This window comes from Dasypus novemcinctus, chromosome 11 (assembly GCF_030445035.2).
Source record: "Dasypus novemcinctus isolate mDasNov1 chromosome 11, mDasNov1.1.hap2, whole genome shotgun sequence".
NCBI lineage: Eukaryota > Metazoa > Chordata > Mammalia > Cingulata > Dasypodidae > Dasypus > Dasypus novemcinctus.
The window spans coordinates 108,852,886-108,878,965 of NC_080683.1; the positions used below are offsets into that span (position 1 = coordinate 108,852,886).

General features: G+C 40.8%; 1 protein-coding gene across 1 annotated transcript in view; it reads right to left on the reverse strand.

The window, feature by feature from the left end:
- The window catches only part of SAMD3 (sterile alpha motif domain containing 3), a 57,263-nt gene that overhangs the window by 20,649 nt on the left and 10,534 nt on the right, over nucleotides 1-26,080 (reverse strand). The window contains exons 4-6 of the mRNA XM_058307429.2: nucleotides 10,552-10,737; nucleotides 10,223-10,307; nucleotides 3,632-3,799 (exon numbers count right to left, since the gene is read on the reverse strand). Of these exons, the coding sequence (XP_058163412.1) occupies nucleotides 3,632-3,799; nucleotides 10,223-10,307; nucleotides 10,552-10,737 (439 nt within the window). The remainder of the gene's footprint in view (nucleotides 1-3,631; nucleotides 3,800-10,222; nucleotides 10,308-10,551; nucleotides 10,738-26,080) is intronic.

Genomic DNA, 26,080 nt, shown 5'->3' on the forward strand with positions numbered 1-26,080 from the left:
CCTAAGAAGCGAGAGCCCAGCTGCTGCAATTGACTGGGTAACCAAAAAGGCAGCCCATGAGGGCTTGAGGTTGGAAAGGCAGTTTTAAACATTGCAGAATACCCAGCATTTTCTGGGAATTGGTCTGGGAACATAGACTGGGATTCTGCCAATATAACTTGATAAGTCTACTTATTAATAGCAACTGCCTACAAGGAGTCCAGATACATTAACTCCCAGGTGGATGGTTTGGTGTCGCTATGCCTCAGGCTTTGTAGCCAAAGAGAACATGGTTTAAACACTGCTCAGCTGGCACAGGAGACTGGGGTGAGAGGAAGTATGGGACAAAAGGGCTGCAGCCTCCTTTCAGACCCCCACAAGTTCTGCAGTCATCTAAGTTACGTGCAGAAGCCCATGTGATAGGACTAAGAAATCTACCTTCCTTCATTGGGCATCTACCAGCAGGCCTTGCATAAGTTCTCTCCAATCCCCAAAGGAAAACAACAACAAGGAAATCCCTCCCCCTGTGCTGTGCCTCCTCAAGCTCTTTCTTCCTCTGATTTAGCCAAACCCACCTCATGCCTTTGAGTGAATGACCCAGCTCTGACCTCTGCAACATGGGACTTAATTTTCTATATTATGGAAATAGAATGTCAGAAATTTTAAAAGATGTGCAAGATAATGTGACGGTTATATGATGTGTCAATGTGACTAGACTTTAATCAAACTCTGTCTACATGTTGTGAAGTTTTGTAGATGTAGTTTTGCCCCAGATGGCAGAAAGGTCAAAACTATTGTTGCAATTTACATAATCGATCTGGTTGAAAAGACCTGGTTGAAAAGGTCCTGGCATGGGGCTTAGCAGGGTTCACCAGGTGATCCAGGCATGTCTGGGGGTGAATGAGGAATAGCCACAGAGGGCACAGCTAGTGAGGAATGTGCTTCTGAGAAGGAACAGAAAATGTGAGTGTACCCAACTGACTCAACGGTGATGCATCAGCACGAGAGAAGAGCTGCAGTGTAGCCTTGTGTTCCTCAGGCCCCAGGCGCTGGACCTAACACTGAGTTTCAGTGTTGGGGACAATTGTTAGTTGCCCAGTGTTACCATTTGCTGGGGACTGAATCATGTCCCCCATAAAAGACATAAGCTCAGGTCTTAATGCCTGGTCCCAAAGGTGTGAACCCATTTGTAAATAAGATCTTTGAAGACGTTATTATTGTTAAGGGCGTGGACTTATTTATGAAGAGGATCTTCAAAGATCCTATTGAAATGAGGCCAAATTGGATCAGAGCAGGCTTGAATCTATACGACTGTGAGTCCTTATAAAGGCAAAGGAAATTTGGATGCAGTCCATCAGAGAAAACCAAGGGAAGAGACCGAGGAGAAAGATCACCAGGTGATGGAAGCAGTTATTCTTCAACAAGGCCAGGAATCCCAAATGATTGCAGTAAGCTTGCTCCAGAATGCTACCGACTCCAGAAAGCATGGCCTGTGGATACTTTGATTTGGACTTCAAAGTCTCGAAAACCATTAGTCATTTTTCCTGTTGTTCAAGCCAACCCATTGTGTGGTATTTGTCATAGCAGACCTGACAAACTCAGATGACATTCATCAGTTCCAATGAATTCTGGTGGGACAAACATCACAGAAAGAGTGAAACTGAATGAATAAAATTTCAGTTCTTCTATAAAGAAACTCCATTTTTAGTATACTGAAAATAAAGTTTTTAAGACAAAATCAATTTATGCATTATGCATTCTTTGACAAAAATTACTCTGAATTTGTGAACATAAAATATATTTTAAAATAAAATTCTATCATGATTTCAGTTTTTAATTGGAATATTCCTCTGTTTCTAATACATTATACCACTAAATTTAGGAAAACTTTCACCTGTCTTGCTGCTTTTATTCAAAGAGCAGACATAAAATTATATCAAATGATACTGACTTATCATTTGAAAATCTCAGTAAAAGCTATAGTAAGATATGTAAAGTATGCACAACTTAAATATGCACTTAAATACACCCAGATTTTGCATTATGCATGTTGCTTGGGTGAATGATTTACAAAATTTGTTAAAAATATTCCTGTCCCCTACAGTTTATAACTTGTACTAATAAAACTGAAGGGAACACATAAGCTGCTCTGTTAATATCAAATGAATATACTAGCTAAAAAGGAAATAAAATATTGACCCCAAGTAAACCAAGCTTCTACATTTGGTAGCTGTTCATCCGTAAGAAGTTCTTTCACTTTATCAGGGGGGTGAGGGGGGAATGTTTCTAAAGGCATTTGGGGCTCTGAAGTAGTTAAAGAATATTTACAGGATCTGAGATAACAAGGACCCACATGGACATTTACGAGCAGTAGAACCCAGGGCTTCTGAGGCAGGAATCTCCAGGCCCTCCGTGGGGCCTCAGCCAGAAGCTTGTGACAGCCCCTCCAGGGCGGGGTCAGGGGCCGGGGAAGGGCAGTGGAGTTCTGCATCCACGCACTGCTGAGACCTTGACTCTAGAGGCCGCGTGTAGTCAATGTATTAAAACTTTCTAGAGCACTAAGAAGAGCAAGAACACAAGATGCATTTTAGGGTGAGAGCAAGAGAAACTATTCAAGGACCTGGAACTTACGGGTTTCCCCAGGTCTTTTTAAAGATTGTGAAAAATAAACATGAAATGCTCAGTAACACTCTCTGCTCAAACTGTTTTTGGAAACTTCTTTTAAAAATACTGAAAGTCAGTGAGATACCACTTTACACCCACCAGGTGGCTATCTTTGAAAAAACAGAATATAACAAGCGTTGGTAATACTTTCGATGCATTAGAACCATCATCTATTGTTCGTGGGAATGTAAAATGGGGCAGCTGCTATGGAAAACAGTTTGGCAGTTCCTCAAAAATTTAAACAAATAATTGGCATATGACCCAGCAATTCCACTCCTAGACACGTACCCGAAAGAACTCAAACCAGGGGACTCAGCTCAGGCACTTGTTCGTTAATGTTGTTTGTAGCATGATTCACAATGGCCAAGAGGTGGAAACACCCCAAATGTCCATCAACAGATGAATGGATAAACAAAATGTTGAATATATAAACAATGAAAGGGTAGTCAGCCCTAAAAAGGAATGAAGGTCTGCTAGATGCCACAGCATGAATAGTCAACTATTATGCTAAGTGAAATAAGCCAGACGTGAAAGGACAAAAATTCGGTCATTATACTTATCTGAAATATAAAATAGGCAAATTCATAGAGACAGAAAGTTGATTTGAGGTTGAGGGATAGGGGAGATGGAGAATTATTGCTTAAAAGGTGCAGAGTTTCTGTTTGAGGTGATGAAAAATTTTGGTAATCAATGGTGGTGATTGTTATGCAACATTATGAATATGATGAATGTTCCTGAACTGTACACTTAAAATGGTTAAAATGGCAAGCCTTAGGTTATATGTATTTTTACCACAATAAAATTTTTAAAATAACACCAAAAATATGTATCATCCAAACTATAAGCCATATAAAGCATTGACATTGTTGATTTCTAACTACACCTCAAATTTTAAAAGACTTATCTTATTTTGTTTTACTAAATGCTATTATTTCTTATCCTTCAATCAATCAGTAAGTTATCGGAACATTTAAAGAGTCAACCTTACTTTTATCTGGACGATTTGAATTTCATCACATCTTAGATCAGTAAGAGATTTCCTTCTCTGGCCTCTGCGATGTCCAAATTTACACTTATTTCTCATTACTTGTTCATCATCTTCTATGGGTCTTCGAACATATTTAAAGCGGTCTTTGAGGGCTCGTTTCCATAAAAACTGTGTGAAATAACCACCCAGACCAGTTAATATTCAAGGAGATGGTAATAATATAATATAATATAATATAATATAATATTATATTATATTATATTATATCCAATATAAACATTAAAATCTTTGTCTATCACCCTTGGGCTTGAAATTATTTTCACAGCATAGCAATGGAGATAATATACCTATCCTTTCACTTATCTTCATGGCAATCTTGTGAGACAGCTGTAAAAATTATAACCCATAAGTTATAGGTAAGGAAATTAAGAGTCAGAGAAATTAAAATAGTTTCTCAATGTCACAGAGCTCTTGGATAAAATGTGCTGGTTCTTGAGCCTGAAGTTTTAACTCCCAAACCTGGATACCTTCCACCACACTCTGTTGCCTCCCAGCACATTCCACTTTTCTAGTGGGCTCTAGAAGAAAACAAAAAACAAAAAAACAAAAGTGATGCTGGATTATGAATGCAAGATATGTGAGACTAGAATGCAAGACTAGATATGTGAATTAATGCGTTTTCTTTAATCAGTTTTTCTGTCATCCCTTGAAATTCACTTTGGTGAATAGTATTAGCACTAATTTCTCAAATATTTGCATAGTATCTGCTGTTTCAAACACAAACACCTGGTTTCTGCTCCAGAAGGGAGGGGAACCGACAGACCTAGCTTTTAGTCTAGCAGATGGACAAGTAATTTCAATATAGAATGACAAGTATTATCGCAGAGGAAGAGACCTTCTCTTATGTCTTGCTAGAAAATCATGGAAGCCTTCCTGTAGGAGGGGCATCTAAGTTGGGGCCTCGGTCTTAGGGGTTAAGGGTAGGACTGGGGAATGCCGGGTGGGTGGGAGGTTAGGGGTTCCAGGCAGATGAAGCAGCCAGGGCAGAGGAGGGGCAGGAGATCTGCTGTCTCCTGGAGAAGTGCCGAGATTTTGCATGGCCACAGCCCAGAGCTGAAGGCTCAGGAATGGTGGGGAAGGAGGAAGACTATGAGGCTGGAGAGAGGCCAGCCCGGTGCTGAAGGCCCGTGGTGACTCCATCACTATGGGCTGAGCTGTGTTCAAGTCCTAACCACCCCAAGGACCTCAGAAGGCACCTTATTTGGGCATAGGTTCCTTGCAGCTGGGATTAGTTAGGATGAGGCTACAGTGGAGTGGGATGGGCCCTGATGCAATGACTGGGGTCCTAATGAGAAGAGGAAATTTGGAAAATTTGGACACAGACCCAGGGGAGAAGGACATGTGTCCATGGAGGCAGAGATTGGAGTGGTGCAGCCTCTAGCCAGGGAAGGTCAAGGGCGGCCGGCAAACCACATGGAGCCGGGGAGAGGCGAAGAAGGGGAAGGATTCTCCCCTAGAGGTTTCAGAGGGCGCGTGGCTCTGCCGGAGCCCTGATTTTGGACTTCCAGCCTCCGCCCCGTGAGACAACAGCTTTCGATTGTTTTGACTCACCAAGTTTGTGGTACTCGGTTACAGGAGTCCCAGGACACCAAGCCACTCAAAGAGGAGCTTCAGTGGGTCCTGCTGATCTCGTTGGCCCAGAGCCTATGGACTCGGATTCGGTAGGTGGGGGTGGAGTCTAGGTGTCTGTGTTTTTTTAAGCTTTCAGATAATTGGGAAACCCTGCTAGGCCATGCTGAGGTGGGAGAGTAAATGGTCAGATTTGGGCTCTGGAAGAAATCTGTCTGGTGTGTGGAGAATGTTTGGGACAACAGCCCCAGCGCACACCTGGGCTTCTTTTCAACACAGACCAACACTCCCTCTCTCCTTCCCTCCAGGTGGCCCCAGTCTTCTCTTATCTACTTGGCTCCAGATCTCAGCGTTGGCTCCCTCATGGATGCTTTGTGGCCTCCCAACAGCTCATTTCCTTAGGGTATCAGCCTCGCCTTCCTTCATGGTATTACTGGTATTCACCCTCATCTACTGGAAGTGTTTTCTCTTCCTCCTTCCACCTGTTCCTTCCTTTCTACCTCCATCCCTCCTTCCTTCTTTCTTTCCACAGCTTTACTCACCAAACCCAGTGCAGAGCTCCATGCACAAGCAAACTATACATTACCAATAACTCATGGCAATCATCTGGGAAGCAGAGGGACCGAGGGGTCCAGACAACAGGCAGAAAGAAGCTAATTAGAAGCTGGACTCCAAAGTCTTAGGCCTGGCTTGACGAGTGACCCTGTGTGTGCCTGACCCCCACAATTCTCACAGCCTGAGCCTCCAGGCTGCTCCTCAGCCCTTCATTTTCCTGGAATGCCCTGTGCGCCAATAGACCACCCCAGGTGAGTGCCAGAATGGGGAGTATTTGCCACCAGACAAATCAGTGTTTTCCTCACATCCCTGGCCCCAGGTAGGTAGTAGCTGGGTGACTTCAGGCACATTTTCTCAACGTTCATTCCTCGTGGGTGTATGGGAATGCCTCTGAAAGAACACTCACCAAGCACCAAGGGTCTAGCACTTAGATTTTGTTCCTTGACTGTTACACCATTCTGAGTTACCTGACTTAAGTCCCAAAGAGGATGTTCCCTTCCCTTCAGAAAGCACCGTGGCCTACGTTGGGAAGACGTAGGGTCAGCCCGGCTCCAAATCAGCCAACTCACCTTGAACAAGAAACCCCCTCAGCCTTAATTTCTCCAACTATGAAATGGGATAAAAAGACCTGTCCTATCAACCACACTGGGTTTATGGGAGACTCAGATGAGTAGGTATGCATGCAAGATATGTGTAAACTAAAATGCTGGTCACGAAACCCGAGGGCAACCCTGATGACGAGTGCCATGGGCTGAGGGCTGGGCATGGGTAGCTTTGGCACTGATTAAGCTCCTGGGTATGCATGGGTCGGAGACGCTTTGTCCCCAACCCCCAGCTTGTGGGACTGGACTCCATTACCACTGTTACATAACAGCTCAGAAATAAGGGCTGATTTCTGTTTTTCTTAGCTCCAAAATATGAACTAGTGCAAGCCCACTTTTATCCCCTCATGCTTACTACAGCTCTGATATGCCTGTAAACCTGTGGAACCTGGTGGGAGGTATTATAGCAATCAACTGCTAGGACAATCTTAAATTGCCAATTTCTTCTTCTCAGTCTCTCCCTTCTCTCCTTATTAACTGCCTTATAGGAACAGAAAAAGGACAAATCAAATGCAATCTTCCACATGAGTATTCAATCAGCAAGTATTTACTGAGCCTCTGCTGTCTGCCTGGCAATATGAGGCCTCAGATAGGCAGGCTCAGTAGAAAATACTTGAAAAAGCGAAGAACAACCCCCCTTCTCCATACTTGGCCTGCTGGAGGGAGTGTGGGAAGTCCTACATGGATAAAGCTCTCCTCCCATCAGTGTGAAATAAAAAACAGCCCTCAAAGTGTGGGCCTCCTGATATATAAAGCCACACCTGGCATCCCCAGCAGGACCCCTGCCCACCATTTGTAAGCTAAATAACATCGTCAGGAAACATTCGGACAAACCTGGAATGTGCAACTGGAACAGACTCATCAGTAACAGAGAGAAGAAAAAGAAAGGCAGGGAGAATGTCCTCGATTAAAAGAGACTAAAGAGACGTAACAAGCACATTTCAATGCATGGTCCTTGATGAGATTTTATACCAAAAAATCAGTTTTAAAATCTTCATTGAATAATTGGAGAAATTTGAATATGGACTGTATACGGTAATAAGGAATCAGAATCATTTTCTTAGTTACAAAAATGGTATTTATGGTTATGTAGGAGGCTGTGCTTATCCTTATGAGATACACACTGAGGTATTTGGGCTACAACTTGTTTTCACATAAACAACCCAAACAAACCAGCAAACAAACAAAAGGACAGGTATGAGAGAGGAAAATTAGTGTGTGACTCTAGATCAGTGATTCTCAACAGGGGATGATTTTGCTCCCAGGGGACATTTGACAATGTCTGGAGATATTTTCGGTTGTCACAGCTGTGGAGGGTGCTTTTGGCATCTATGGGTAGAGCACAGGGAAGCTGCTCAATATCCTACAATGCACAGAGCAGCTCCTCCCAATAAAGAATGCTCCAGCTCAAAATGTCAATAGTGCCCAGGAAGCTGATATGGCTCAACTGATAGAGTGTCCGCCCACCATATGAGGGTCCAGGGTTCAAATCCAGGGCCTCCTAACCTGGGTGGTAAGCTGGCCCACGCGCAGCGCTGCTGCGTGCAAGGAGTGCTGTGCCATGCAGGGGTGCCCCACGCTCAAGGAGTGCCCCACGCTCAAGGAGTGTGCCCTGCAAGGAGAGCCGCCCTGCGTGAAAAAAGCACGGCCTACCCAGGAGTGGCACCTCATACACGGAGAGCTGATGCAACAAGATGACGCAACAAAAAGAGATGCAGTTTCCTGGTGCCACCTGACAAAGCAAGCGGATGCAGAAGAACACACAATGAATGGACACAGAGAGCAGACAATGGGGGTTGGAGGGGGGGAAGGAAGGTGTGAGGGGGGAGGGGAGAGAAATAAATAAAATAAATCTTAAAAAAAAACAAGTCGATAGTGCCCAGGCTGTGAAAGCTTGATCAAAATGTGTGTTCACATGAGCAATTTTTCAACTGCGGTGTAGATTTGCAATTTTCCAAAAGAAAAAGTTGAGAATAAAATTAGCCTTAAAACAACAAAACTCTTACACAATGTTCTCAGAAATTTTCTGTGATCTCCACTGTAACATTAGAAACACAACCTCACACACAATTAGACAAGCGGAATTGGGGTAAACATCCAACCATGTGCCAGAGTTTCCTCTTCCACTCTACTTGGTCTTTTGGTCACAAATGTGGCCCATAGCCTGCTATGCAATTTTGCATGACTCTTGATCAGTTAACCATCTTTAGTTAATTCCACTGGGAAAAGATGGGGCCAAAATATAACAAGAGCAAGGCAAGCAGGAGTCCTTCTTTTCTGTTTGTCTCACTTTGAAAACCATGAAACTAAAGGTCAAAATGCTAGATAGACATGTATTTGCTTATGCAAGCAAAGATTCTCTGGAAGGAATCTTAACATTGGTCACTTCTGGAGAGGATAGTTGGTGGCTGGAGAACACGGGTGCGAGGGAAACTTTTCCACTTACCCCTTGTGTGGCTTCTGAGTTTTGAATGATGTGAGTGTGTAACTGGTTCAAATGGTAAATTTAAATTATTTTTTAAAAATATTAACTGTCAGTGTAAAAGGAATTCTGGGGAGCCCTTTAAATCCACATCAGCATGCCTGTCCATGTGGGGGCTCCAGGCTTCCAAACCAAGAGGCAGGCAGGTCCAGACAGAGAAGCTTGAGTTGAAACCTCTGGAGCACTGGGTCTCGAACCTGACTGCACACTGGACCCTCGTGGAACCTTTTAAAAACATTAATGCCAGGCCCCACCCTCAGACCAATTAAACAGAATCGCTGAATACACTAACGCACAGCTAGAGGTGAGAACTGCTGACCCCAAAGATCCTCAGGACTTGACTTTTTATTTTTTTCTACTTTAGGATGGCAGAGAGCTAGGGTGAGAGGGCCAAGCAAGTCTGGAGATGAAGATCCCAAAGCCAGATACATCCCCACCGGGTTTAACAGAAGGCAAGGGACATTCCACTGATGATGGCACTGATTTCTCAGCTATCACATCCTTTCCTTTCTCTGCTCACACCTCCTAAAACCGTTCCATGAGACCCACCACTATACATGAGCTTCCAAGTAACTTTGAGAGGGAGATATATGATGTTATACATGTTTGCTTTGTAAGTTCACTTTTACTATGCACTTATTTTTTATGTATGTTCATAGATAAATGTTCTAGTAATATTAATAACAATAATAGGCTGGGTTGGGGGGAAAATATACCAAACGTAAGATACTTTGTTTCATAATAATGCTTTGCAGATGCTCTTTAATCATTAGTTCAAAATGTTTCACAAAAATGCAAGGATTGGTGGCAGAGTAAGGTGAGGTATGAGGGCCCTCTACAATGTTATGTGTGTTTGTTTTATAAGTTCAGAACTATTACTATACACTTATAGTTTAGGTATGTTTACATATTAGTGGGATACTTCAACAAATAAAAAATATAAATTGTCAAAAAAAAAAAAAAAAGAGAGAGCGAGAGAGAAGAACTGAGGATGGCAGGAAGCCACATCAGAGACAAAGAAACCCAGGGCAGAGAGCCAGAGATTAACAGATGGTGTCCAAAGAGCAGAGCCAGAGAGAGATGCCAAAGCAAAGAGACAGAGACTGCCAGAGAGACAGAAAGACAGAGAGAGAACCAGGGGCCAGACAGAGACAAAAGGTCAGGGGAAGAGACAGTGAAACAAGTAGACCCAGATGGACAGACAGAACAAGAGAAGGAAAGACAGAAAAACTAGAAGGGGAGGAGGCATAAAAGCACTGCACAATACAAAACTATCATTCAGCGGGGCGGAGATAAGGGAGATGGTGCTAGGAGGTCACTTACAAAGCCACAGCCGTCCTCGTCCAGGAAAGGGTGGGCCTGCAGCAGGGCGTTGACCACATCATTGTACTGCTGGGTGCTGGGGTACCTGTTTGCCACAACAAGGAAGACGTATTTCACTGCCAATGGTCCATGTTCCTGCCCTTCAGTTCAGTGAAAAAGATACTCACTTTTTTCCACATCTTTGTCCATAACATATAAATAGTGGGTGATGTTAGCGTTACTAGATACATGTCATCCAAAGGCTGAAGAGAGTTGATTCCAAAGGGTTTCACCTCTACTCTGCCAACAGACCCTCCCCCAAAGCAGCAAGTCTGTCCTGTTATACTCACAGTGAGCCATCCAGATACTTGGTCATGTCGGCCTGGAGGAACTCAATAATCCTGATCCGCATGCTGTGATCGGGACACTTCTGCTCGGCCAGCATGCATTTGACGTCATAGGGAAACTCTGGTAAAACATAGGACTTAGTCCACTGCAAGGCTCTGTTCCTTGCTAGACCATGTTTCACATTCCTTCTGTTAAATAAAAACACATAAAGAATGAATTCTATTCCAAACTTAGACATCTTATTAATTTTTATTCTCTACCCCTGAGAACTTAAGATATGAACCACTTTCTCTTGACTTACATATATGGAACTCATCAGCCCATCTTCCAGCCATTCTTCTATCCACAAACATGTGAGGGCCTATTATGGGTCTGTTTTCTTTCCCTTTGCACACATTTAAGTACATTTAGTTCTGGGGGAAAAAGTGTCAGGATTCTACAGATTTTAGAATACAGACTGAAGTTGGAAAAAATAATAATATGTCTTGAAGAGGAAACTTATAATGTATTGCTCAAAATTGGATATCTTATAAAAAAGATAAGTTGCAATTCAGCAGTACAAATGAGGCACATGATAAAGATAAAATTCTTCTTTTGATTAATTTATCCTGTTTGATTCACAGTGAAATAAGAGGTCCACCTAACTTAACTGATCTTTGGTTATTTTAATAAGGCAAAATTAGTTTTTAAATTAAAAAATAAGTATTAGATATTCTATGATTCCTTTCAGACAAAATTTCTAGAAAAGACTATGGTAAACAGTAGTTACAGAAAGGTTGCCTGGGGTGGGGGTAGGAGTGAGGACCGATGGAAGGGGTCGTGAGGAAACTGGAAGATGGAAGTGTTCCAAAATGGATTTTGGCAATGGTTGCCAACTGTATAAATTTGCTAACATTAATTGAGCTGAATACTTTATATGGGTTAATTTTATGTTATATAAATATTACCTCAATAAAATTATTTTAAAAAGTAAGTATCAGAACCACTTTAAGACCTTCAAGTTAGTGACTGTTCATTCAGTATGGAAAAAGTAGAAGAATGTATAGTTAAATTTCCAAACAACAGTTAATCAGAGGCACTGGGTAGCATTCAACCTATTTCACTAACAGGATTGATTGGAATGGAAGTAAAGGAATTAAGGCAAGCCAGAGTAGATGACAAAAACAGAAAGATGTCCTGAATTAGCCTCTGTAGGCTAATACTCTATACAACCAAGGAATCCACAGCGGTCTAAGTAATATTCAGAGGAGTTTTGAAAGGGCAAGCCTCCTTTAGAAATTCAGGCTGTACTTACAAGAATACATGAGATAAAGGAATATGGAGAGTAAAGAAAGCAAGAGAAAGCACGCTCTTCTCTTTTTATAAGCCCCCTCTCCTTTTCTCCCAGTTGGGAGTCACTATATGAATGGTAAAAACAAGTCATGGCTAAAATGAGTACACAAATAATTAATACTTGATACAGTACAGCAACAGACATTTTCCAGACATAAATCTTTGCTTCAACCCAAACCATTTTCCCATATGTTTTTCTCTCATTTCATTCATGCATTCAATCAATATTTATTGGGGTCTACTATGGGCCAATTACTCTCTTACATTCCCCACCTCCCTCCATATTCTAATGTCTTGTTTCTTTCTCCCATTGCCAAATTATTGCTTCACTCCCTTATCTACTCAGACCAGGGGTGTAATGATGAGTTTTCGGCTGCAGTATATGCCTTCTCAGGGGTTTCAAAAGGTGATATAACTGGGAAGGTGTTAAAGGAGGTTTTTTTTTAGGAGGTGGAGAGGATTGAACCTAGGACCTTATATATGTGAAGCAGGAGCTCAACCACTGAGCTACACCCACTCCTCATCCTGCAGGCTTTTGACTTTGCCAGCTTTTACTTGGGTTCTTCACCAATAGATAACTTTAATATCCTATGGCTATAAAATAAGGTTGCAGCAATTCAGACTTTCTTGTCTGTGTCTGACAAGATATTTTTTCTACATGTCTCTTCCCAGCAATGTCAGTCTAGCAAGGTATTATTTTATCAAACAGCCAGGACATAAGAAGATATATCCATGCTTTATCATTTATTTATTGGGATCTACTGTGGGCCAATTACTCTCCTACATTCCCCACCACCTTCCTAATAGAGTCACTGGGCAAAATCAGAGGAATCAAATTTCCCATTGTTTGCATTTTAAAAATTTAGCATATATTCTGGAAGTGACTAGAACCCAAGCTAGGCCAACTCATTCAGAAGAAACCTGGTTATTACACAAGAATTGTGTTACTCATCAGAAATTTCAAATACATTCTATTTTGGAAGCAGATAATTGTAGGCACAACCATTTCCCATTTATAAATGATATTTGCATTGATTAAACTGGATTGGATTAAAAGAATCTTTGTGGTGAGGTTAAGATTATTCGTAATATCTTTACCACTAACTCTTCTCCTCCTCTCAAAGTATAGTCTGATGGGGCTTGGCTAAAGTGAGGAAAATGACCTTGTTAAGAATAGGCCCAGCTGAACTCTAGCTCTGTAAGCAGAACCTAAAAGAGGGGAACAGAAGTTGAATCTTGGTAGGGATTAGAAGAGATGTAGATGCTATATGAGGGTAGGGACTATTTGCTTATCCCCAGTGTTATAACATTGCTTAGCAGAGTTGATGCACTATGATTTTTGATGAAAATAATGCACAGAGTCTGCTGGAAGGAGTAGTTATTTGAGCAAGGCTGAATTCAGTTTGGTCTGGGCAAAGTTTTGAACAGTTCAGCAGTTCCTCCTTGCATTTATTACCTTGGTAAATTCAACTCTCTGTTTATGCTCTAAACGTGTCTCTCCTACCACTCCCTTCCAGCTTTTCTTAACCTCTTGCATCTTCATCTCTTCCCTTTAGTTCCCTGAAACTGCTTCCTTAAAAGTCAGTGACTTCCTCATTTACAATGCCTTTTCACCCTGGCCTTTTCCATGACATTCTAATTGCATTTGGTACTGCTAACCACTTCTTCACAATCTTCCTTTCTTTCTTATCTTTCTTGACAAAAATTTTACTTTCCTGCCTTTTCTTCTTTGCTTTATTTGCTGACTTATTTCTCCATCACCTTCTGGGAGAGTTTATATAGGACTTGGTCCTTGCCCACATAAGCCGCTGCATTGATGTATGCTTTCTCCTTCAGAGAACTCATCCAACCCCATGGGCTCAGCTCTGAGCTCTATGTTGCTGGAGTACAAATCCATCACTAATAATCTCCTTCCCATGCTGTTCTCAAAGATCTCCAACAATAATGTACACATTATCTCATAATCAAATGCCCAAAATAATTCATATTTTTCTTTTTCAAAACCAAGATCATGTTGCAATTTTCTGGTTTCATTTACTGTGCTGCTTTCTCTTAGCAACTCAGATTTAACACCTTGGCATCGCTTTATCTTACTTCATTCCCCACACATAAAAGTCACAAAAATTTCCCCACATCTGACTGTATTTTTCTACAAGGTAATACCATATTCCCAGCTATTCCCCACTCAAACATGGACTACTTCAGTAGTCTACTAGCAGAGTTCTGCTTCTAATATGGCCAGCTTAGCTCATATGGGACCAGCAACCCCACAGTTAATTACTATAAGTGCCAGACAAAATACAAAAAAAAACTTAACTGAAGATGCAGGTGAGTGGACAAAAGCAGGCATATACTGAAGAGAAGTCTACACTCAGACTACATGGGTGAAGTTCTTCTTTTATGGTTTTTAGGCTGAAGATGGTCCTGTGTCAGTGTTGTTAAAATTCCAATAGAAAATTTGTAGTCTTTCTGGACTAAAGAATCAGAGGACAGATTTTGGAGCAACTGCAATTTCTGAAAAGTGGGAGGGGAATCCCAGAAAGGAGAGAGCTAATGAGGAGGAACTACAAATTCTGTGTATAAACTGTCCAGATCTCCAGTTCAACCCTTACCACACATGTGCAGGGCAGAATATAGTAGCCCAACTAAGGATGAAAGAACTGAACTGAAATTTGAGCTGACACCCAAGGAACAGCATTTACAGTTTGAGTCAACTGAGTTAGCTGTTTGCTAAAACAATCAATCAATATTCTGCATAAAACTGTAACAGAATTGCATCTCTACATTACAACATTTAAAATGTCTGGTATACAATAGAAAATTAGTTGGCATACAAATAAACAGAAAAATGTGACCCACTCTCAAGAGAAAAGACAGTCAGCAGAGCTGACACTGAGATTGTCCAGTTATTGGAATTAGTAGACAAAGATTTTAAAGTAGCTGTTATAACAGTACTCTGTGACTTAAAAGAAAATATGCTAGAATGATTGAAATGTCAGGAAATCTTAGGGCAGGGAAATATAATTTTTTTTTGATTGTTCTAATTTTCTATTTATTCCTTCTTGACAATATTCAGACAGATATTTTCTTTTGCTACTACAAACATGCAATCAATTAATGATATATCCAAAAAGCATTGATTAGGAGATTGGTGTATTTCTTATTTCCTATTGTTGGAGCTATGAGGTGGATGGCTGTTTGTTGTCTTGATTGATTATTTATCAGTATTTAGTACAGCATCTAGGACTGTTTATAGAAGTTTAGAACTTTTCATTTTGGACAGCAGAATTTTGGGCAGGGGCCTCTTGCAATTATTTTGCTGCTACTGGCACTTTACATGGATCCACATCACTATGATGTATTTTTTTGTCTTTATTTTTTTAAATGTTACATTCAAAAAATATGAGGTCCCCATACACCCCCAAAGAGAAATAGAAATTATTAAAACTAACCAAGTAGAAATTTTTAAAAAGAAAAATACAAAATATGATACTAAAAATGTACTGGATGGGATTAACAATACCATGGATATGAAAAAGGAAAGGGTCAATGAACTTCAAGACACAGATCAATAGAAATGATCCAATCTTTAAAATAAGGATTAAAGAGAATTTTTAAAAGGGTAATAGCTAATTTTTCTAATTCCATGTCCTCACACCTTATCCTCCTCTATTGCCCCTGAAACTTTCTCCTACTTGACCTTCTATATTACATAAAACTGATTTCATCATGTCAGTCAGGTGAAAGGCCAGGTGGAGGTAGCTCATAGCTTCCCAGGCTCTTTGGTCCAAGGCATAACCCAGGGTCCCAGTACATGAAGGTGGCCTTGCTTTAAACAATCACTGTGCCCAAGAGAAAGAAGCAATTCAAGATCTGGATCCACAACTTCTGGTTTGATTGAATGATCATAGCAAATTGTGCCAAATCAGGGCTATTTATCATGAACTCGGACAAGTTAAGAAAACTGTCAACAAGGCTGTTCAGCAGGAAGTAAAATCTTTCTTCGGCTTGCCTGTCTCCCAGATTCCAGTAGTGGAAACTCCTTCTGGGACTGGGAAACCCTGTGGCGATGATACAATGGATGGCTGGAGGGAATAGGCATAATATAACTGTCTCCAAATAAAGTACAAATAGCTGGCTGACCATCCCTTAGGTACTTCCCTGTTGCTGCTGTCCTACATTTGTCCTGTTTGAAGAACACCTGACCTTCAACTGCTGCTTTTGAAGCAGTTTCTACTGAAAGGTCACACTCATGAATTGCATGTCTGCCTTTGTACCTGTCACTGGAGTCAATAAGAAGTTTTACCTGTCTCTGGGCTATTGTGATCTCAGCTATGAACCATTTTCAATTCAAATATCCAAGAACCCAGCATTTTGGCAACTATTCCCAATCTATTAGGGAATTCTGTGTACTGACACCCTTTCACGTATAAAAAGAATGCTGGGATTAGGCAGGAGTCAATTTGGATATTTAACTTCAAATTTGAAAGTCCCATAGTTTAAAGAGCAAGTGTAAGGGAGAGCTACAACTTCATATTCAATATTAGACCTCTGCCTTTTGTAATTCATCATGCTCAGCCTCACCCTTATTCCACTTATCATAGACTTGATAACCTTCCTGTTTACCAACAATGTGATCTCATACTTTGAATGACATAGGTGTTTCAGAATTCACTTATCCCCAGCAATCAGACACTGTGCAGTGAACATGTGGTGCACATCATTTGGGACCTACTGCATTGTGTTTATCTCTTTGACCAAAAGCCTCATCAGTATCTGGTCTCCCCAAATGTAGAGCAACTGCTTCCTATGTCTGCGAGTAGCTCTGAGACAGGTGCATCCTTCAATTCCAGCCCCTCAGGTCCTGGGATTCCTCAGCGGGGAGGAAAATAACTATGATTTGTTACATACTAGAATGTAAAATTTGCATTTGGAAGGAAAAACCTGGCCCTGTGCTCTGAATTATGACCCCATTTGGAGCTATTATATGTTGATGGTTATTTTATCCCCATGAAAGTGATCTTGCTCTAGGGACAAAGTAAACTAGTGAAACTCTAAGCCAGAAAGCATCAGTGTTTCTTTACGGATTGGAGGAATCTTAAGAGTAGAAAATTGTTGCCTCCAATTAGTTGGCTTTCAGATTCAAGGGAATGTTTCATTCTCCCTTTTCTCATCTCCACACACAAAAAAAGCAGATAATAGAATTTTCAGATTATACCCAAAATTTTAAAATCCAATGGTGGGTCACTTTTTAACATCCAAAATTTGAACCCTCAAATTTGATAATTACAATTATTCACAATATGGTCTAATGCTGTGTGCTATCTTATGATCAGTGAAATCTCAGATCCAGGCAAGACAAAAGCTTACTGGATCCCCAAAACATACTATGCATGTGTCAGCAGTTGCCTGTTTCACCCAGACAGCCTCAGTTCCCTCATTCTTCTAGGCTCCTCCTAAGCCCTCTTTTCTTGATGAATTCTTCTCCCATTCTTCTGGCCCTCATGTTGTCTTCTTTGTCTGAACCTCCAACACTGCCCAGGCGAATGCTGGCCCTATGGGCACTCAAATATTTATTGACTGTTATCTGTTTTGATTTCTCTATGTCCTTGTTGAGTGGAACAGCTATGAAAAAAAGGTTGTAGAAAATTTTTAGGAATATTTGAGAGAGACATAAAATATTAAATATAATATGCTCTAATAAGTAAATATAGTTTTAATTCTATAAATTTGTATTTTCAGTCATAAAAATGACCTTTCAAGAGGAGAGTTTGATTACATTAACACTCTACTCATGACAAAGGAACCATTGGTTTGCAAGGCACCAAACCAACATGCCACTGAAAAGAACTGCCAGATCAATTAACCCTTAAGTCTGAGATAGAAATCTCAGTCATTAGATGGGACTGTTATGCTTGGCATATCTTTCTTGAGACTAAATCCATCTCCTTTTACTTTACCTGGACAGGAGGCTTGGCAAGAATCTGCAATCAGTTAAAGGTGAGAGAAGTAGGCCATTTTTGTTACCAGCTACCACTAATCTGAAAAGGAGAATATCCAGGTCATTGTAAGTATCATTTTCCAGGAAAAGAGGTGGGAGTGAACAGGAGAATAGGTAGAATTTTTTCCATTTTCTTCATTGTTGACTCTACCCAATAAATAGGTTTCTTTGATTTAAAAATAAAATGTCTTTAATCAAGAGTCCTCAATGCCATTAATATGTGTAGGTGGGTTTGAGAGATTTAAATAAGCTATCTTTAATTACTCTAGCAAGCTCAGGGGCTATGTGAAACATCTTCTTACTTTTATGGTACTCCAATCTAAAATTTTAAAATATTTTGCACTGTTTATTTTATGCTTTCTAGTGTTTGATAGCATTTTAATTCTTAATTTCACATTTAAATGAATTGACTTTGTGAAGTTTAATATTTTCATTTGTGTTTCTGGTTTCCTGAATGTTTCCTATTAAAATGATTTGTTTAAATGAGAAAAAAAAAAAAAGCCAATGGGAGATGAATGCTAGCAAGGCAGATCCAGGGGTTGGAGTGGGATCTTCGGGGCACCAAAGGATATATAAGAATTAAGACTGTAGCTGTGGAGAGTTACAAAAAAAGGTGAAGAATCAGAAGAAGAAAAAAATTTCCCAAAGGAGTCTTCTCAGCATCTCAACTGGCTTCAGCTGCAACCCATATCGCTTCCTTGTAGGACTAAGGAGAGTCACGTTCAGCTGAACCCTTGTTGACTTTTGGAGTCAGAGTCAGCCCATGAGTCATCCCTGCCTTCCTAAACTTCAGGGCAAATATGACATCTTGCTCCACGTGTACCTCGTTTAGGAGTCCTTGAGGGACTGTGATGTTTTTCTAATCCTATAAAATAGTATCACTTTGTGGTCCTCTAGGCAGAAATTAAGGGACAAGTGAAGCACTGTGCTGTGAAGAACAGCCATTGTAGCTACAAAACCTGGTCTTCATATCTGCAGTACCACCAGCACTAGGACTCCCACCAAGGAAAGAGAAAATAGTCACAGATACCATGCTCTCCGGGATGGAGCAAAGAGATTTTTCCCATAAGCCACCCGGTTTTGTGATCACATTTTTTTAATTCTTCTCCACACCCAGGCCTGCAGACTTCATATGCTGAAAAGAGATAGATTGGGATGCCCAGTTTTACACTGAGAATTCTAAAACAAAATAGCTTGTAACCACAGGAACATCTAAAAGCTTGAATGTTTTTGGAACATAGAAAAAGAAGAACCAGAGGGGACTTAGAAATTTATCTAAGGACCTTGCTGTCTCCTTGCCTTAGGATAGAAAAGGTTGTTCTTACACTTCTTTTCAAAAAGGGGGTACACTTTACCAAACTACAAGGTAGGCAGAAACATTGCTTCTGTGTTCATTGTGCCAGGAACCTATGAAGTTACCTGCTTTTTCTTAACTTGGCAAGAGTTTCCATTAAGAAAACAAAGTAAACAAGAAGTTTTGAAAAGCCCAATACAGAAACACATGCCAATGAGCAAGGCGAGGTGCCATCTTTGAAAACAGTGGACAGTGTCATTGCCAGGCACACATGAGCTGTGAAGGAAGTGATATTTTGTTGTTGCAAGTGATGGTACACACCACTAACTTGAAATACTTGCTCTGCATTCTCAGCATTTTGATGTTTGCTTTTTCATTTATGTTTCATAGTTCTAGGCTTTCACATCTTCCAATGGTACTTATGAGACTCCCAGAGGAATGTGGGTTCTGAAATGCATGTACGGAACACGTGTGAACACATCATCAAGCACAGAGAAGGGGCAGAGTTGTGGATGGGCATCAGGCATTATGCTCTGGCACAGACAGGCAGACACAACTCAAACCCTCAATGCCCTTGGCTGGCAGTGTAATGTGCAAGGACCCAGAAACCTCTGGGATCCCAAATGATCAAGGGGGGGAAAAATCACACAGAAATAAATTGTTTATATCCTCCCATTCTCCAGTCCTCTTAGTATTGACAGAAATTAAAAAAATCCAGAAACCCAGGCTTTACCGTCAAGATTTGCACTTACTGACAGCCACATAAACAGGCCTTAGAAAGCTGTCATGTCTGATAGCAACTCTTTCGTTCTCCTTTTTTCCACCTCATTTACATATTTGACAGCAAAAGCAATGAGAAATCACCTACTCAGTGCAAAATGGTTCAGTTACTACTATTTTGTAGTTCAAAGGCATCAAAATCTGGTGGTTCAGACTTCTGGATTCTGACTTCACAGAACAGCTTACTTCCAAAACAGAGCCTCTTTTTTCTTTTTTTTAGGGTAGAAAAGGAACTTTTCAAAACTGGTTCAAAATGTTGGTTTTGGTGCCTTGTGGGGCAAAATCTTCAGTGCCTTGGTCTTCTTCTAGCCCTATATCCCCATAGGCTGTGGTTTGACAGTCCCTCCAAGGTAATTTTATAAGAATCGAAGACTTCCGTCTGAAGGTATTTAAGTAACCTGATTTATCACCAGCTATCACAATGGGTAAGGACATTCAGTGGCTCTCGATAAATGTAGAAAACTGCATCTTTGAACAAAAATAGTGAGGCCCTCTCCTTGAGAGGTTGTGTTATTAACTGATCAGACTGCTTCCTACTGGGCATTTACTTGCAGAGAATGTTAATATGTAAAGTGATGAGAAGAATCCTAGCTTTATTAGAATCTCTTTTGTGGCCCCATCTGACTCAGTTCTATTGGATGAGTTGTTGGACATCAAGTTATTTCACATGGCTATCCTCACCCAGCCACCCAAGTTAGAAATACAGGAGGAAACTTGTCAACTAGCAAGACACTCCCTTTCCCAATAATTAATCACCAAGCACTGTTGATTTTATATTTAAATATTCTTTTCATGACCATTACCACTGACTTATTAGGAGGCTCATCATCTCTCACTTGAATTTCACTCTAGCAGCCTGGTGGCTCTTCTTCCTCCTATTTTTATCCAGCTCATTCTCTACATCACTGCCACACACAGTGATCTGTAGACAACAATGTATGTCTGATCAAATCACTTCATTGCTTGATGCCTTTGATTATTCCCCATAACCTATAGCAGTTATTCTCTGCTCTCATTCTACATTGGAATTAATAAATACTGATGCCCAGGTCCCACTGCTAGAGATTCTTCTTGGTCTAGTGCCTTGCTACTCAAAGGGAGGTCTAAAATGCCATTGGCATTACTTGGGAGCTTGTGAAAAATGCAGAATCTTAGACCCCACCCCTGGCTTGCTAAATCAGAAACTTCATTTTAACTATTAATAGATACCCAGGTGACTTAAAAAAATAACAACAACTTTTTATCTTACAATAGTTTCAAATATACAGCACTATTGCAAAAATAATACAAACACAATACAGAGAACTCCAGTGTATCCCCATCTTAACCCCAGATACTCAGATCCACCAATATTAACATTTTACCCTTTTTATTGTCTATCTATCTATCTTCTGAGCATTTCAGAGCACGTTGCACACATCACATACTCTTTGAATACATAATGCTTCTACGTACTTTTCCTACGAACAAAGAAATTCACTTATCCTTCAGTGCAGTAATCGAGTTCAAGAAATTTAACATTGATATAAGGCTTACATTCTATTTTTCACATTTTTCTTATGTCCCCATAATGTCTTTGAGCCTTTTCTCCTTCATTCTTAGATCACATACAGTTCCATGTATTGCATTTAATTGTCATAATCTTTTTAGTTTACTTTTTTTTAAATTGTGAAAACATATATACAACCTAAATATTCCCATTCCAACCCCACCCAAGCATTTTATTTAGTGAGATTAATCACATTCACAATGCTGAATTCCCCTCACCACCATCCATTACTACAACACTCCCTTTACCCCAAAGAGAAACCCTACACTTATTTTGTATTAACTCATCATGGCCCCTGTCCCTGATTCCTGAAATTATCTGTACTCCACTCTATGTCTCTATTAGTTTGCATATTCTCTGATATTGCCTTTGTGGTAACCATAGGGCTTAAATTTAACATCCTAAATCTCTAACTATATAATTTGCTTTGGTGTCATCTTAACAACTTCAATAGCATATATGAACTATGTTCCTATACCCCTCTGTCCCCCCATCTTTATGCTGATCTTGTCACAAGTTACATATTTATACATTATAAGTCCAAAACCATTGATTTATCTACATTTTATGCATTTGCCTTTTAGGTCCTGCGGGAAGTAAAAAGTGGAGCTACAAATCAAAAATAAAATAGTTCTGGTATTTATATTATTTCATGTCATTATCTTTACCAGACATCTTTATTTCTTCATATGGCTTCAGTCTATTGTCTAGTAATCTTTGGTTTCAATGTACAGAACTCCCTTTAGCATTCTTGTAGGGCTGGTCTAGCAGTGACCAAGTCCCTCGGCTTTTGGGCATCTGGGGATGTCTCCCTTCCTCCCTCATTTTTGAAAGACAGTTATGCTAAATATAGAATTCTTGGTTGGCAGTTTTGTGCTTTCAGTACTTTAAATATGACTTTCCACTTGCCTCCATGGTTTCCAATAAGAAATCATCACTTATCTACTTGCAGCTCCCTTGTATATGGCACATTGATTCTCACAGCTTTCAGAATTCTCTTTATCTTCGGCATTTGGCAATTTGATAATAAAATGATATTGTTTGGTTCTATTTGGGTTTATCATTTTTGGAGTTCATTGAGCATCTTAGTTGTATCCACTCATGCCTTCATTAAATTTGGAAAGTTTTCAGCCATTATTTCTTTGATTATTCTCTCTGCCCCTTGCTCATTTCTTCTCTTTCTGGGACTCCTGCAATGTGTATATTGGTATGTTTAATTGCCTAATGGTGTCACACTGGTTACTCAGACTGTTTACTTTTCTTTGTTTTTTTTCCCCCTCTTTCTGTTCCTCAGACCAGATGATTTAAATGTCTTATCTTCAAGCTCACTGGTTCTTTCTTCTGCTAGCTTCAATCTGCTTTTGAGCCCTTCTAGGGAATTTTAAACTTCTGTTACTGTGATCTTCAGCTCTGTTTGGTTCTTTTTTCATGATTTCCATCTCTCTATTGATAGTCTATTTGTGTTCATCTATTATTTCCTGACTTGCTTTAGTTCTTTGATCATGCTTTCCTTTAGTTCTTTGGGCATATTTAGGGCCATATTTGTAAAGTCTGTCTGGAATGTCTCAGGTCTGATCCTTCTCACTGATATGTTTCTGATGCTTTTCTCTTCTCCTTTGCCTGGCCATCACTTCCTGTTTCTTTGTATGTTTTGTAATCTTTTGTTGAAACCTGGACATTTTGGTATTTAATGAGTTATTGCCAGAACTTAGACACTGAGGCATCATTCCTTCAGCTTGTATGCCGCTTTACTTCCCCAGTCTTTGCGGATTGACCCTAGAGTGCATGCTCTTCTGGGCTTATCCATACAATGAGTTTAGGGAAGGGGTCTCCCAGATCCTTTCACAATCCTTAATTCACATGTGCCTTGTCATGAACCTGTGTGTTTGATCCTAGGAATTCTCCAGTTTACATGGGTATGAATGTCCCCCCCTCCCTAGGAAAAAGTTTCCTCATGGTCCCAGACACTACTGTATGTCTTACAGCCAGGAATGCATTGCGGCAGGCAGCCACCTCACTGCTCTCCCACCACATGCTTTCTGTAGGAGGGCTCTGTGAGCTGAGTTCTACATGTGGGCAAGTTCTGGGACAGCAAGAGCCTCACAAAATCATCAGACAGACTGGGTCAGACATACATGCTCCCAGCATGTGCATGAAGGTTACTCTGCCCCCTCTGGAATTGGGACCAGGCCTCAGTACTAGGAGCACAGAGTAGGTCCAAGATGAGCTGATGAGGGGAGGAAGAAGAGAGTATCAGCCAGGGTGGTGGCAGATCCTGTGGCTCTTAAGTGGCCTTTTTATTGCTTTGGCACTTACCCTGTTATTGCAGTCCTTTTACTGTTTTATGGAGCTTTAAGAAAGTTCTTGCTGGTTGTTCAAAGCTTCAATGGAAGACAGAGCCCTGAAGCTTCTCACTCTGCCTTCTTAATTGGGCAGGGTCTCCCAGGTAATTCTGAATTATGCAAAGTTGGAGAAGTGCTGGTCTAGGGCATTGGCATTTGGGGTTTAAGTCTCCCAGGTAAAGCTAATGTGTAGTCAGGTTTAAGAATTACTGCCTTGCAGAATACAATTTAGGCTCATGAGCATGAAGTCCCCTTTTTCCCTCTCTACTGATTCTCTTCCTGTTTCCAGGAACTCTATTTTCTCTGCCTCTCTCACATCCCAAAAATACTTGCTTATACATAGTTCCTTGAGTCCCTCATGCTGCTCCAAGTGTTGGGACCTTTGCACATTCTGCCGCTTTGCAGTGAATGTCTGTGTCCTCTCCCCACCACTTCCCATCATTTCTACTCATCTCTCAAAATCCTCCCTCTGTGTCTGTGATGCCTTCCCCCAGACACCATCTCCATGCTCACTCTTGGAAAGTCTCATTCCTCCATCTATGCAAACTTTGTATTCCATGAATTTCCTCTTATGCATATCTTTCTCAGTATTGCAGTTATTTACTTACATACCTTTCTGCTTTCCTAGATTCTGAGTTCACCAAGGCAAGGACTAAATTGTCCTCCTCCACACCCAGTGTCTAATACGATATCTGCCTCATGGTATTGATTCAATTACTACTGGACTGAACCAAAGAGTAAAATAAGTTAGAAATCAAGCTTACTTTGGATCTCTCTAAAGATTCCAGTGATATTCAGCTAGCACAGTTAATTGGTGACAGCCAGGAGTCAGGAGATCTTTATCAGGAAAGTCAGCATAAGCCCAATTTCCCCTGATCCTCCACTTCCTATTTGACTGGATTCAGATAGCCTCCATTGAAGGAAGGTTCAGTTCTTGTTCAGTGGCCGATGTTCCTCACTCCATTTGGGTCTCTGCTCACATGCTACCTAGTTGGAGTCAAAGGATGTCCCTGAAATCCCAGTTGTGAGAAAACGTCCCTGTATTCTATTGCACATCTGCACAGACACACCCCAGTCACCATCTCCTTTTTTGCGTGTGTTATAAATCTTCATAGCACTTGAACCAGTTTATAACATAATGTTTCTTTATTGTTTTTTCTAGATTTATTTTATTGATTGATTTCTCCTCTCCCTTCCCCTCGTTGTTGGGGCTCACTATCTGCTCTCTGTGTCTGTTCATTGCATGCTTGTCTTCTTTTTAGGAGGCACCGGGAATGAACCTGGGACCTCCCACATGGGAGGGAGGCACTCAATCACTTGAGCCACATCTGCACCCTCTTTATTGTGTTGCTGTCCTGCTCATTTTCTTTAGGAGGCACCAGAAACCAAATCCAGGACCTCCCATGCAGTAGGCAGGCCCCCAGCTGCTTGAGCCACGTCTCCTTCCTGTGTCGCATTTACTTTTCATTTTTCTCCCTTTTAGAATGTGACATGTGCAGTGGAAATGCATTCTGGTCTGCTCACTCACTGCTGGGCTCCTCTGGGCCTACAACAGGGCCTGACTTAGAGTAAGCCCTTGTGCATTAAATACTATTTGTATATTGAATGAATGACCAGACCCTGACTTATGTAAGACATCTTTAAGTCAGTACCTAAGGTGTTTTCCATAATATTTAGATTGCAGGATGAAATTGAAAAGTGATGTTAAAAGATCTAAGTATTTTACTTTTTTCAGCCCCTGCCCCACCCCCCGTCCAGTCTATAATATTTAGATGTTATGCAAAGAAAGAGTTATGTGTTAAAGTTCCACAGGTGTTCTTACAGGAGGACTCCCCACAGCCTTTCCCATTCTAACACATACTGGGAATCTCATGAGGGAACAGAGATAGTGTGTATTGTGCATTGAATTTTATATGTCCTCAAAACACGTTATTAATCTTAATAAGTATTCCTGGGGGTGAACTCATGTGTAAATAGGACCTTTTGAAGATGTTATTTTTAAATAAGTTGTGGCCCAACTCAAAAAATTAAGGGTGAGCCTTAATCCATGTTTCTAGAGGCCTTTATTAGCAGAAGAAATTCAGACACAGTCAGAAAAAGTTAGAGAGAGAGGAGCAGGAAGCCAGAGGTGTTGGGAGTCAGTGCAAACCAGAAGGGCAGACAAAGGAGAGAGAGATCATCATGTGACGGGAGGTAGAGATATGAGACCAGGAACCCCAAGGATTGTGGCCAG